At 41.3% G+C, this 15832-nt stretch overlaps 1 protein-coding gene across 2 annotated transcripts in view; it reads right to left on the bottom strand.

Moving 5' to 3' along the window:
• The window catches only part of LOC124260822 (paxillin-like), a 68556-nt gene extending 53092 nt beyond the window's left edge, over nt 1-15464 (bottom strand). Inside the window, exon 1 of one of the 2 annotated variants that reach the window (XM_046695139.1) lies at nt 15175-15464. In XM_046695139.1, coding sequence (XP_046551095.1) covers nt 15175-15235 — 61 coding nt within the window. In that variant the 5' untranslated portion in view covers nt 15236-15464. Of the gene's footprint in view, nt 1-4360; nt 4545-15174 lie in introns of those variants that run through there. The other variant, XM_046695140.1, reaches the window with a different exon arrangement.
• Between the last annotated feature and the right edge of the window lie 368 nt (nt 15465-15832).

The following is a 15832-nucleotide window of genomic DNA, read 5'->3' as shown; positions in this document are numbered from 1 at the left end:
TCAAACACAGGAAAATACAATTACCAAACCATATATCTCTCATCTTCCTATCACTTCTCACCTAAACTGCCTAAGCTTAGGTAAAGGTTCCGTCTCAACAATCCTGGCAAAAAAGTCATCATCATCATCATCATCATCATCATCATCATCATAAGAGGAGCCGTGGGGTAACCTAGTGGTTAAAGCGTTCACTCGTCACACCGAAGACCCGGGTTCAATTACCCACATGGGTACAATGTGTGCAGCCCATTTCTGATGTCCCCAGCTGTGATATTGCTGGAATATTGCTAAAAGCGGCGTAAAACCAAACTCAGTCAGTCAGTCATCATAAGAATGGATCAAATAGGATGGGATAGTTACAGTACACAACCAGGACAATATCCAGTCCATGAGTAAAACTCATGATTCACTCACTCACTCTGTGTCCAATACCCAGAACTGAATGTTCTAATGAATAGCTAATAAACAGTAAAATTCTACAGGATAATGACAAACATTCCACAGGACAAATAGAAATGAATACATTTGGAAAACCTTTCTTAAGGCCATGGTAGACATCAAAAGAAGGTCAAGTGTTGTTTTAAGTGTTTAGACAGCCCCTATGTTGATCAGCCGTATCACCTGCCTATACCACAGAGGGGTCACAGCCCATAAAAACATCTCAGTCATTCACAAACATTTATACATCTATCAACAGTCTTCAGGAAACTAATTTTCCGGCTGACTTGTTTTACCTGAAACCATGACCTAGATGGTCTGGGAACAGACATCAACCCTTCCACTATCACACCTCCTGGATCTCCTGGACACTCCAGACACCATGGACACCTGGTGTTAACTGGTGAGAATATAACTGAGTTCAGTGTCCTTGTCTGTCAGGTAGGTGAGATGTCTGAACACAGAGCTCATCACCACAAACTCCCAACCCACTGTCTGTCAGGTAGGTGAGATGTCTGAACACAGAGCTCATCACCACTAACTCCCAACCCACTGTCAGTCAGGTAGGTGAGATGTCTGAACACAGAGCTCATCACCACTAACTCCCAACCCACTGTCAGTCAGGTAGGTGAGATGTCTGAACACAGAGCTCATCACCACTAACTCCCAACCCATTGTCTGTCAGGTAGGTGAGATGTCTGAACACAGAGCTCATCACCACAAATTCCCAACCCACTGTCTGTCAGGTAGGTGAGATGTCTGAACACAGAGCTCATCACCACAAACTCCCAACCCACTGTCTGTCAGGGTAGGTGAGATGTCTGAACACAGAGCTCACCACCACTAACTCCCAACCCACTGTCTGTCAGGTAGGTGAGATGTCTGAACACAGAGCTCACCACCACAAACTCCCAACCCACTGTCTGTCAGGTAGGTGAGATGTCTGAACACAGAGCTCATCACCACAAACTCCCAACCCACTGTCTGTCAGGGAGGTGAGATGTCTGAACACAGAGCTCACCACCACAAACTCCCAACCCACTGTCTGTCAGGTAGGTGAGATGTCTGAACACAGAGCTCATCACCACAAATTCCCAACCCACTGTCAGGTAGGTGAGATGTCTGAACACAGAGCTCATCACCACAAATTCCCAACCCACTGTCAGGTAGGTGAGATGTCTGAACACAGAGCTCATCACCACTAACTCCCAACCCACTGTCTGTCAGGTAGGTGAGATGTCTGAACACAGAGCTCATCACCCACAGGTAGGTGAGATGTCTGAACCAACTCATCACTGTCAGGTAGGTGAGATGTCTGAACACAGAGCTCATCACCACAAATTCCAACCCACTGTCTGTCAGGGTAGGTGATGTCTGAACACAGAGCTCAACTAACCCCAACCCACTGTCTGTCAGGTGGGTGAGATGTCTGAACACAGAGCTCATCACCACAAATTCCCAACCCACTGTCAGGTGAGAGTCTGAGATGTCTGACACAGAGCTCATCACCACTAACTCCCAACCCACTGTCTGTCAGGTAGGTGAGATGTCTGAACACAAAGCTCACCACCACTAACTCCCAACCCACTGTCTGTCAGGTAGATGAGATGTCTGAACACAGAGCTCACCACCACTAACTCCCAACCCACTGTCTGTCAGGGAGGTGAGATGTCTGAACACAGAGCTCACCACCACAAACTCCCAACCCACTGTCTGTCAGGTAGGTGAGATGTCTGAACACAGAGCTCATCACCACAAACTCACAACCCACTGTCAGTCAGGAGAGAGGTGTTGTCTGAACACAGAGCTCATCATCACTAACTCCCAACCCACTGTCAGTCAGGAGAGGTGAGATGTCTGAACACAGAGCTCATCACCACTAACTCCCAACCCACTGTCAGTCAGGGGAGGCGTGTTGTCTGAACACAGAGCTCACCACCACAAACTCCCAACCCATTGTCTGTCACCTGACCACCACTCAACTCCCAAACCCACTGTCAGTCAGGAGAGTGGTGATGTCTGAACACAGAGCTCATCACCACCACTAACTCCCAACCCACTGTCCCAGTCAGGAGGAGAGGTGAGATGTCTGAACACAGAGCTCACCACCACTAACTCCCAACCCAACCCACTGTCTGTCAGGAGAGGTGAGATGTCTGAACACAGAGCTCATCACCACTAACTCCCAACCCACTGTCAGTCAGGAGAGGTGAGATGTCTGAACACAGAGCTCATCACCACTAACTCCCAACCCACTGTCAGTCAGGAGAGAGGTGAGATGTCTGAACACAGAGCTCATCACCACTAACTCCCAACCCACTGTCAGTCAGGAGAGGTGAGATGTCTGAACACAGAGCTCATCACCACTAACTCCCAACCCACTGTCAGTCAGGAGAGGTGAGATGTCTGAACACAGAGCTCATCACCACTAACTCCCAACCCACTGTCAGTCAGGAGAGGGTGTTGTCTGAACACAGAGCTCATCACCACTAACTCCCAACCCACTGTCAGTCAGGAGAGGTGAGATGTCTGAACACAGAGCTCATCACCACTAACTCCACTAACCCCAACCCACTGTCAGTCAGGAGAGGTGAGATGTCTGAACACAGAGCTCACCACCACTAACTCCCAACCCACTGTCAGTCAGGAGAGGTGAGATGTCTGAACACAGAGCTCACCACCACTAACTCCCAACCAACTGTCAGTCAGGAGAGAGGTGTTGTCTGAACACAGAGCTCATCACCACTAACTCCCAACCAACTGTCAGTCAGGAGAGAGGTGTTGTCTGAACACAGAGCTCATCACTAACTCCCAACCGACTGTTAGTTATGGAAGGCTTGTGTCATACGTAACGTCATTTCTTGATCCAATTTGAAAACAGCCAACCATAACATCCTTGAACATAATGCTTCAATTCCACTAGACCGAACACACAGCTATGTACGTCTATGGTGCATTGTTCATCCTGAATGTTAATCCCTTACTTACACAATGCTCGCCTTATGCTAACAATATTTTTTCACAATTTACATGTGATCTCCCAATGATTTTATGACTTAACTTTTACATATACAGTTCTTTGATAAACTCCAAAGTCGGTACAGATGATACTTAACCCTCAGTATCCCAGAGGGACAGACTTCATCAGGCTTGAGAACTGATTTTGATTGCACACTTGTAACCATTAAATTTTATAAACATCTGAAACTTGTCATGAAATCAACTCATCTAAATTCAGTGAGTTAGTTTTGATGGGATATATCAAAGCCAGCAACGCTCTTATATATTTAATTTGACAGTAACATGGCCATAGTTCAATGCTGATACTCAAAAGATGTCAAATAAATATACTTCCTCATTGTTTCACTGAATAGAATGAAGAATGCATCAACTACTGACTTGCTATTGTGTTCGTTACCCAATATTTCTTACCCCGTATTCATGACATGTATTAAATTTGCCTCATAGTGGATTCATTGAAGCCAAGAAACTGATGACTTCATCGTCCTATGGCTAACATCACTGACATCACATCTTGGGACAGAGGGGGCGGTGGGGTAGCCTAGTGGTTAAAGCGTCCGCTCATCACGCCGAAGACCTGGGTTCGAATCCCCACATGGGCACAATGTGTGAAGCCCATTTCTGATGTCCCCCTCCATGATATTGCTGGAATATTGCTTAAAGCGGCGTAAAACCATACTCACTCACTCACTCTTGGGACAGATTTTATGGACACAAGTTGAACAGTACACTGTTGTCCACATGCCAACCAAGTACATACCTTGTACAACATGTCCATCATTATCATTTTAGACATTCCAACCAACAAATAAACCTTGAACAATGGGTATACAACTTCATTATATATTATCACAATACATGCAACCTTGGTGAACACTGTTATCAAGTAAGTGATCCTTACCTCACATCTCTCAAAATGAAACCTTAATAATCAGAATCCTCCTACATCACATACATCCTCTGCCTCTCCATCTCCAGATCACCTCTCTGTGACAGTGTGCATACTACTTGACAACAACTAGTGTTAGTTCTTCCCTTGAGCCAGGAGTACTTCCTCCTGGTCCTCTCAGTGTTGTCTGTGTTATACCCGGTCTTGCAGTATGTGATAAACAGGATATAGCCTCTCCACTCAACCACACTGCCTCTCTGTCTCACATGTGGAATATTTCATATGTATCATGCATAAACACTCGAAATAGCTCAAACCAGCTGCACACTGCCACACTTTAATTACCACGGACACCTCTATCCTGATTGTGTGTTTTAGTGATTACTCTGTAAACATGGTATAAATCAGTGTATAATGACTCACCCCTGGGTGATCCCCTTCAATATCTTGTAAGTTGTTTCATAACCCTCCCACTTCCTTTTCCCCCACCCCATCCCTCCCCAAAACACATACCCAGAAAATTAGATGTAAAGGCTCTTTATAGTTTATGAAATATAAATTTTATGACTCTCCCAACATGAGTGTATAATGTTTATGACACTCCACAACCATTTGACATAATTTGGGGTGATCCCCTGCTCATCAGCTCTTACCCTCCCACTCCTATAGTTAATAACCAGTCCCTTAATTCACTGCAAGCTAGTTATCGGGACCTGTTTCACAAAATATCTCAGCACAAAAACTCCAATTATTTAACAGAGTGAGTGAGTGAGTGAGTGAGTGAGTGAGAGTGAGTGAGTGAGTGAGTGAGTGAGTGAGTGAGTGAGTGAGAGTGAGTGAGTGAGTGAGTGAGTGAGTGAGTGAGTGAGTGAGTGAGTGAGTGAGTGAGTGAGTTACACCACTACTAGAAATATTTCATCAACAACATCAGGGAACACTAGAAATTGGCTTCACACATTGTACCCATGTGGGCAATCGTACCTGGCTCTTCAGCGTGATGAGCGAACTCTTTAACCACTAGCCTACCCTACCACCCTGTGTTGCACTGTGCCAAGAGGCATGAATCCTAATCTTATTGCAATGCTGATACATTTGTGTCCAGGGTATGTGTAGAACTAATGTATGTCACAAAGGCCAACTTAGGGTATGTGTAGAACTAATGTATGTCACAAAGGCCAACTTAGAATCAAGTGGTTAGACTGCAGGGTCTGCCTCCCCATAATTCACAGTGTCCAGGAAAGGATGGGCCACTGTCAGCTGTTAACAATGGTATGTTTGCCTGCTGTGATATAGATACCCAAAATACTGCTGACTATGGGCTGCTTTCATTTCAACAGAGGTTGGTCAGCCAAGTGGTTAAAGCATTCGCCTGTCTCAGTAAAGGCATAGGTTTGGTTCCTTCAGGGGTACAATGTGAGAAACCAGCATCTGTCAGCACTGCTAGACTATTGTCAATTGAAGACCCAAACAATGTACTTGATTTCTAATTTACTGCAGCTTTATTGCAAATTTTTACTGCAGCTTTTATTGTTAACCCACTTGATGCAAATTTTGCACTGGCAAAATATGTAATATCAGTACCTTAAACCCCACTAATCATGGTGCAAGTTAGAAGACCCTGGTAACAAAGCACTTAGATTCCTTAAACCTAGTCATGATGAAGACCCTGGTTACATTCCCTACATAATAATGAGTGGAGCTCATTTCTGGAGCTCCATCCATTTCTGGGGTCTCCCATCACTGACCTTAACCCTTGGAATATTAACTGAAACTGAGTTTGATTTTGCGCCGCTTTTAAATATTCCAAACTCACTGACCTTAACCCTTTCAAAACATAACAGTGAATGGAGATTTTATCATTGATCAATGGTCATGTATGGTTTCCTCTCTACCAATCACTGATAATTATCAATTATTGAATTATTTATATCAAAGGAACTGTTCTTATCATGACCAACTGCCTGATTCATCCCACCTTCTAAACATGTCTTATCATGACTGACTGCCTGATTCATCCCACCTTCTAAACATGTCTTATCATGACCAACTGCCTGATTCATCCCACCTTCTAAACATGTCTTATGATGACCAACTGCCTGATTCATCCCACCTTCTAAACATGTCTTATCATGACCAACTGCCTGATTCATCCCACCTTCTAAACATGTCTTATGATGACCGACTGCCTGATTCATCCCACCTTCTAAACATGTCTTATGATGACCAACTGCCTGATTCATCCCACCTTCTAAACATGTCTTATCATGACCGACTGCCTGATTCATCCCACCTTCTAAACATGTCTTATCATGACCGACTGCCTGATTCATCCCACCTTCTAAACATGTCTTATCATGCCTAAATCTAATGTAAAGCTGTTCAATAGATGCTAGAGGTTTTATTTATTTGTGTTTGTTTCAACAGCAATTTTCCAGTGATATGATGGTGGGCTGTAAATAAATGGATCAGACAATCCAGTGATGGATATACAGAGAAAACATGCACATCATCAAGAGTGAGTGAGTGAGTGAACATGGTTTTACGCTGCTTGTCATTTTTTTTATATGAGTCCATTTATACTGACTAACAGGATCGGGTGGTCAGGCTCGCTGGCTTGGTTGACACGTCATCGGTTCCCAATTGCGCAGATCGATGCTCATGCTGTTGATCACTGGATTATCTGATCCAGACTCGATTATTTACAGACTGCCGCCATATAGCTGAAACATTGCTGAGTGAGGCATAAAACTAAACTCACTCACTCATCCCATTTATATTGCACTAAATCCAGACCGACAGCATGCTCATAACACAGACAGTTCTTTATCACCCAGAAAACCCAAGTTGCCTGTAAAGCACTAGAACAGAGGCAATGTTGAACAAACTCACTTGCCTAAGGTGAGACCACATGTATCACATGCTTCGTTGTAGGGCAGGACTGAAGTCCTACAAATTCTCACTCTCAGGAGTCAAGCTGCCAAACACGGTCATCCATCCAAGGACTCTTCGCACCCAAAGTTGCTTAACTTCAACTGATTTGTGACCTGAGCACAGGGCCACACATCACGTGTACCAATATTCCAGTAATATCAAGGCGAGGGACACCAAAAACACCATCAAATGATTTATCAACACAACGAAATAGACACTCAAGACAAGTTGTACAGGTTATTGGGTCCAATTTTTACCCAACATCCCAATCAGATGCAAAATTAGAACCCAAAATCAATTTCCTCAACTATGCTTGATATCAATCAATGCATCAGTACAGCGCTGTGCAGAGCCACCCAACAAACATCGATTATAACTACTATGTGCACACTATTAGCATGAGTTACTGAATGACAGCTAGGTTATTTAAGATAAATATACAAATTGCCAATGGCAGACAAATTGTGTGCAAAAAACATTATTTTGTTGAAAAGTGGGATGTTTAAAACTCTTATTTTGGAACTGTTTTAACACTGCATTCAGTTGAATGACATAAAACTAAGGGTTTGTTTGTTTGTTTGCTTGCTTGTTTGGAATATTCCAGCCAATATGGCGGAGGTCTGAAAATAACCTAGTCTGGACCAGACAATCCAGTGATCAATGACATGAGCATCAACATCTGTGTAATTGAGATATGATGACGTGTGTCAACAAGTCAACCACCCAATCCTGTCAGTCACCTATTAGACAAGTCTGGGTTCCTGAAGATCAATCCTAACTCCGATCTTCATGGATTGCATAATACCAGTTCTAACTCAGATCTTCACAGATTGGTTAAGACCAATTCTAACCCGAATCTTCACGGATTAAAAAACTAAGCGAATAAGTATATGCCATCTTTGGTGCAGGCATCAGAGAAATACTGGTCATGTCCCCAAGCAATAACTTGAAAAACTCATGATTATGAACAGAAATTTTTCTATTTCCAATATGGGATGATTACAGACTTTTTTCTTGTAGAGTTGGGCCTCTGAGCCGTTTCAGATAAATCCATGATGGTACAACATGAAAGCGTTTACAGAAATAGCCCATCTTCCTTGCACAGAGGTGCAGAAGAACTGTGTGAGCACTTCATGACCCTGGCTCCTCCCCCTCCCTAACTAATGACAATCAGAGACACCCAAGCATGCACTCATGTGACAGATCATATCATTTACCTCAAATCTCACACAGGAAATTATACTTCTAACAAGCAAACTGAAACGTCTACAGACGCAACACGAGCAGGTTAATGCTACATAATTTGTGGTCCTAATTAGCTGGTAATTTCAGGTTATGCAGGTGAGTTGAACATAGCCAAGCTGACGACTGAGAAGGAAACGATCCAGTGAAGAGCTACACAAGTGTTGGCAATGAAAGAGGTGGAAAATTAGATCAGAAAGTGAACGTAAATTATCTTTCCAGACCGTGACCCTATCTCTAAAGTAGGTTGTAACTTGGGCTTAACACTGCTAGAACTGCTAGAACAGTGTATCAGTTATATCCCGGTGTGTTAGCTTCATCGTGTTGATGTGGAAGAGAGGCCAAAGTGATGCAGACCCTCACCTTTACCAATCTGGTGAGTGAGTGAATGAGTAAGTGAGTGAGTGAGAGAGAGAGAGCAATATTCCAGCTTTATCTGTAAATAATCGAGTCTGGACCAGGCAATCCAGTCATCAACAGCATGAGCATCACTTTACGCAATTGCGATATGACATGTGTCAACCAAGCCAGCAAGCCTGACCACCCGACCCCGTTAGTCGCCTCTTACGACAAGCATGGGTTACTGAAGATCAATTCTAACCCGGATCTTCATGGGTCCGATCTGGTGAAGTCGAACATCACAGTATGGTGCTGACAACACTAGAAACTTTAAGCTTTAAGATGATATATACATCCTTTCTAGTTATAAATGTTCTATGGCACTAAATAACCAAATATTGCCAAAGATGTTGCAGATATCTTAACTTCATCTGTCATCTTCATCACAAAACCATTACCTAACTCACTGTCACTTCTCAGTTTTTGTTGCTTGTTTGTTTGTTTGTGTGTTTGTTAACACTGCAGTCAGTGAACAATATTCCAACTATATGAGAGTGATCTGTAAATAAGAGAGTCTGAGACCTGACAATCCAGTGATTCAAGTGACCACACAGGGGATGGCACAATGGACCTGTAATCTTTCCCTGAATCCGAAATAGCCACATACGATCATTTTAGTAATCACTAAATTTGCTCAAAACAGACAACACTAATGCAGGCCTCAGAGAAATCTCTACTTCATGAAACACTGAGAGGAACTCAGTACCTCCTTGCCAGTTTTCCACCTATTTAACACCAGGTCAGTTACCTGCTGGTCTGAAACATCAAAATCTGTGATGGGCGTAAATGCCAGTGGCAGTGAAACCCAATCAGCCTTGCCTTCCCTCACACGAAACCACTCTACAACTGTCTCACCTAGTGATGTTCCGATGATCGAAAACAATCGAAAATCGATCGAAAGAAGGATTAAAAATGATTATCGATTGTAAAAAACACATTTTCGATTAATCAGAATTTTGTTGTTTTTGTATAACAGCCTTGAATGAAGTAAACTAACCATCAAATTTGACGAATATTCACGAACAAACATGCGCCCAACAGCGTAAAGCTATGCACATTGTAATATTTTAACCACTTTTATTGTTTAATTACAATTCCAGTGTCTTTCTTGCATGTGTACATTTCATTGCATGACAGCATTAGTTATAAAAATAGGGGCGGTGGGGTAGCCTAGTGGTTAAAGCGTTGGCTCGTCACGCCGAAGACCCGGGTTCGAATCCCCACATGGGTACAATGTGTGAAGCCCATTTCTGGTGTTCCCCCGCCGTGATGTAGCTGGAATATTGCTAAAAGCGGCGTAAAACCAAACTCAGTCAGTCAGTCAGTTATAAAAACACATTAATTCGAAGAAAAAAATTTGGGGAAAAAACGTTTAAATTGGTGATTACATTAAAAATGTATATATTTCAATTATAATCGATAATCGTTCACCACAATCCTCCGATAATCGATAGTGGATTTGGTTTCTGATTCCCAACACTAGTCTCCCCCATCTCAAAGTGCCTGTGGGTTTGGTCAAAATGTCGGAACATATGAATCTTCAAATTTAATAAGCATTCATATTTTTTACTGTTTATCTTCCTACCACCAAATGTTTATCTTAATGAACAGTTATCAAAGACTGATATTCATGAACAAATAATCAGTATTTTCATCTTCTTCAAAAACATTTATCTGCCACGTCTGTCAACAATCTCTTTCATAAGCTACCGGATATTAGAATCAGGGACCTGAATTTTAAAATGCATACTTTTATTCCCTTCGCATGTTATAATGCTTATCTGCCAACGATCTTAATGCAAAATCTCAAATACAGATAGCAGAATCTTCCACTAAAAAAACACACCCTTTGTGTTTTCTATTTTCCTGCCCAATACATTTGGTCCTAATGCTCCAGATAATCAGGTACTTGGTGTAATGAATCCATCATGGTGAGGAATTAGCAATGGTACTGGCAGAGAACGTGTTGGCCTGCATGTCCTGTCTGAACCAGATCACTCACAACTTATCTTACATCAAATTCCACACACCACATTTCGAATTCCGAGATCCTGTCCAAGCTTGCAATTGCAAGTCCTGTGTTTACCGTAGTATTTGCCCCAGGCACTTTCAACACTGACAAAGTGGGGGTTATTTTTAAACCATAAACAACAAATTAAATTTGTTTTCAAAGATTGAGCGATAGTAAACAATGGAACTATAACAAATTCTATAAGGGTTTGAGGCAATTATATACCCTTACTGTTTTGCTGTTTCGTGTAAATATTCTGTAATATACAACTACAAGAAAATACTGATTGCCATATAAGTGTTTTGTCTTCTGTAGGTGATCTTACAGACTGGTCCAGCAGATGGTTCAGGGCACTTATTGAGCAGGGCACTATAGCTTTAATTACTCTTACAAACATCTGCTAATAAATATAGTTTTTCACAGCAGAATTTCTTTGATAAAAAACTACTAGAAATGGTCTCAAATGGCTATATATTCCCTGGGGGGGAAAAACAGGTCTGTACATAATCAAATGGTCGACCTGATAAACAGCCATAATGTCGACATTAAACATGTACTGAAAAAGAAACAGACTCTCACCAGCTTTTGGAATTACGCCTTGGTATGTTTTAATGATTGATAGATAATAAAACTGACATAAAATCTTCATGAAAAGAGAAATTAAGCAGTTTCCCCGCTCTTTCAAGAACGATGAATATTCTACCAGACAGCCTTTGAAGACCACTCAGCCATGACTTAATACCAACTCTATAAAATATATTATGCCCCCAGTGTAAATAATCAGAAAATCCATAACATATTTTCAGCTTCAGTTTACAAAAACAGGGTTCCAGATTTATTACTGCAACACAGTTCTACTCCCATGTCCTTTGCACTGGGTATTCATCATTTTCTTTGAGCCTTCAGTATTTTTTCTCTCCTTTGGATCCAGTCTGTTGTGTTTTTAATGAGAGGACATTTTCTAAAAATAAACCTGCCTAAAATTCTGTTTTAGGTAACACCTAGCATTGTTCCAAGGGTAAACTGAATGCTAAACCAATGGATGGTTAGAAATTCTATCCTTTAAAGAGGTAAGTCTAAACTAGCAAACAATACATATGCCAGTCTGTTAGAGGGACAATGTGTTCTTTCTATTCATAATTTTTTATAAATTATCATTTAATCTATTATCTATTAACTTAGAGTTTAGAGACTTGTGCAAGTCCAGGCAACTCCCAATTTGTTACTGTTCTGCCCCAGGTGTGTAACACAAGCTCCAAACAGTAAAACACATTGCAGTAAAAATACGCAAAACAGCACTTTTGTGATTATTTACAGCAGTAAAGTTCATGCGTACTTGGTGCATGCCTTCAGTCTCTAAATATAGATCCAAAAAGATGTAAGGTCCACCAGATGAAAAGGATACAAAGGGAAATTATGTATAGGTTGAACTTTAAACATGTTCATGCTTTTAATATGCTTAAATAGCATAAAAATCACATGGGTTTGTTTCATTACTTGCATATCTTATACAAGTACACAGCATACTAAGAGGATTGATACACATGCAGTATTCAACTTTAGCCACAAGTCTGAAGCAGCTCCTGTCAAATTGGTTTTGCTCCAGTGAGCTCAGCTGATACTAGTCTACATGTTAACGCAAAACGTAACTGAAATGATGCTTAATCATGTTCTGGCTAGTAGACTGTAAACATGTTGGAACAGACTGTTATGACTCAAAATGAGCATGAATCAAAGAGTCCCATAAGTCTTTCTCAAGGAAAGAAGTGATGTTCAGCCTTTAATGAATTATGCAAGACTTAGTGGGGTGTGAAGTGGATTTAACGCTGATTTTAGTTACATCGCAGCATGGCATCTTAATGTGTAAGAACATCCCAAAGTGATGCTGCTCCTACATTTATGATGCATGTTTACCACTTGGTCCTACCCCTCTACACGATGAGGCTGTGCTGGAGGAGGTGTGAGGGCATACATCATGTACAGCAAGAGTGCGATGAGAGTCTTAGTCTCCACAGCTCGTGTCAGAGATTTTCTCGGGCTGAGTTTGTGATGAGTTTTCAGCCGTGCGGCTGTGGGTGCTACAGGTGCAGCGTTCCGCTCCGTGTGTGGAGACAGCGATGTTGCTGTGCCCTCATCCACATGTCAGCCTTCAGTGTATTGCTGTAACAGCTGTGTGCAACACATATCGAATTTATCTTGAAGTTTCTTCCAAGATAACAGACTCCAAACATGTTGAACTTTCAGGAAAATCTTGACAGGGATTGAACATTTTTTTAACAAGCAGAAGGTTATAGACCTGTGACAATGTATTACACCTTGAAACAGTTTCCACATAAACTTGGTATTAAGCAGTTTTAAAATTAGGGGGGTCATAAGATTTGCTCCTGTAGTGGAGGACTCAAGGGACCTTAAATGATGACCTCTTGACTTTCATGCTCTGGACTCTAGATACATTTTCAGGCCATGGAGTATATACTTACACGTTATTATTTATATTGGATAATTTGATCATTTTCTACTCGTCGTGCAAACAGAAAAGTTCTTTGGCTCCAGTCTGCTGGAATTATTAAACACATGGGTAATGTGTTATTAAATAATCCTGTTTAAAAGGTTGTTTTAGGAAAATTCTACTTTTCATCTCTTCATGCATTGCCCCAATGATAGTCAATATTCCATGAGGTCTACTTTAGTGTAGTATTTAAATTTGGGGATCCCTTTACTTTCAACTGTTAACGTCAGGTTATGACAAGGACCCTTTGACTTTCATCCTTAATGAAGAAGAAAGAAGAAGAAATGACAGATATACAAGGACAGCTTGGGTTATAAATCAATACATTTTATGTTGGCCCTGTATTGGGGCACAATATTGTATTGTCATATCATTTCACCATCATGGGGCATGGAGACAAACAGCAAAGACTGTAGTCTCAGATTAGGTTCTATTCCAATAGTTCACTTTCATGTTATCAGTAATATCAGTATGTCACCTCCCTACAGTCTGAAGTAGGAAACACTGACGTAAGACTTCCACAAATCAACATATATGAAGATATATAACATGCACAGGAACCCTTAGCAATGTTGAAAATTACGGAAGACCTGGCATCCTTGATGTTTTCTGCTAAAGTACTTAAATCTAGGGATTCCCTAAATCAGCAATATTTTATAATATGGCCATGACTAGCTCTAACTTATATTCTACTTAATGCTGAATATGTTTCTGGTGTATACTTAACAGGAGTCACAATTTTTAGTATTGTTTAGAGAAAGACTTGTTTGATTGGCATTTTAGAAGTTGGTGAGTAACAAGAAAGATAACATCAAGCAAGAGTGTTGTAAAGGCATAAGAAACTATACTGAAATGTTGTATCACAATAATCTATCATAGAAGTTGTGATCCATTAAACACCTTACCTTTATTGTTTAGAGATTGGTTACGTAAAATAGGTTATATTTGCAATACATGTTCTCAGTTCAGTAACAGTTCTACTCTTTGGGGGGATGGTGTCCAATCTAGGATTCAAAACCCACACTTCAAGAATAATGCACCTAATTACTAGCCAACATAAGTAAAAGCTCCCAATAAAGTCATAGATGTTTCTGACAGCTTCCTGATACACGCACCTCTCACCATGTTCAGGTAATGTCACAGTTCTGCTTAACCGTGTGTATCAACCTATGTTTACTATGTAACATGCCTATTTAACACAAGGTTTAGGGCTGTCATGTGTAGCATCAATATGGCATATCAAAGAATAAAGTCAGTGGTGTGTATCCAATTCTTAAACAATACTGTGACAATCATAGTGTAATAAAAGCATGATTGATGTGGCTGCAAGCTCATTACAACATCGAGATCTTGCCAGGCTTGATGTATCTCACGTTCAAGATTTCACCTGATATTCATGCTTCAGTAGTTTCAGAGTTGCCCCATGTAGAAATAGGATGCATACTGTCAAGCATGACTAGCCACACCTTAGGAATGTGTATCCAAAGTGATGTAAGTCGAGGAAATAACAGTGTCATAATTTAAGCTATGAAGTGGGATGACACACTTTTCTGGCACTCGCACCACACGACAGATTCCCCCCATCTGTCAATCACGAAACTATCAGGGGCATGTTTACGTTTGGACACCACTGCCCCTTGACCTTTACTGAAATATGTAAAATGTCTCTGGTGTCAGTCATGTCCTGTCCCTCTTGTACATCTGTGAAGCGAGATAAGAATGGTTGTTACTCACCGAGATCGTCCATGACTCGCTGCTGTTTACTACTCCCGCTACTGGTGCTTGAGCTTTGCATCAACCTACAAACTTCGCCAGACTTCCGCAGGATACGGTCAGTTCGAGGGGGAAGGGCGAACGCTATCGTGTCAGCGCGTCACAGTGCAAGCCCGCCGCCGGCGTTTGGAGGCGTGGGACTCACGCAACTTCCGAAAAGTTCTTAGAAACGTCAACGAACGAGATCAGAGAACAATCATGTAGTAGTCTAGAGTTTCTCAAAGTCCATATCCGCCATGTTTGTGTTTCAGTGCTTGACACTATTTCCGTGAAAACTATCTTTGATAAGATTTTGATGGGAGTCTTCAGCTGGTTTTGACAAATACGTTTATATGTGCAAACACTTTTTGTGTAAAACAAATGAATACTTCACAAACGCGAAAAAACGTGCATATATACATTCATTTTATCAATTCTCAAAATCATATCACTTAAAATGTAAGTAATGCTCAATAATGACGTAGATATGTGTATTGTATAAACCTTGTCTATGCTAACTGAATACACGCTTTTAGGTTGGTAGGCGATTCATATTACCATAACACATCAGAAACACGTGCGGTATGACACAAGCATGCATGTGCAAAATGGTACAATTGATACTCGTGCAACACGATGC

The sequence above is a fragment of the Haliotis rubra genome, unplaced genomic scaffold, assembly GCF_003918875.1.
Source record: "Haliotis rubra isolate DU_JTF1 unplaced genomic scaffold, ASM391887v1 Scf778, whole genome shotgun sequence".
Taxonomy (NCBI): Eukaryota; Metazoa; Mollusca; class Gastropoda; order Lepetellida; family Haliotidae; genus Haliotis; species Haliotis rubra.
Note: the sequence above shows the minus strand (reverse complement) of the source record. Positions and strands in the feature narration are given on the sequence as shown.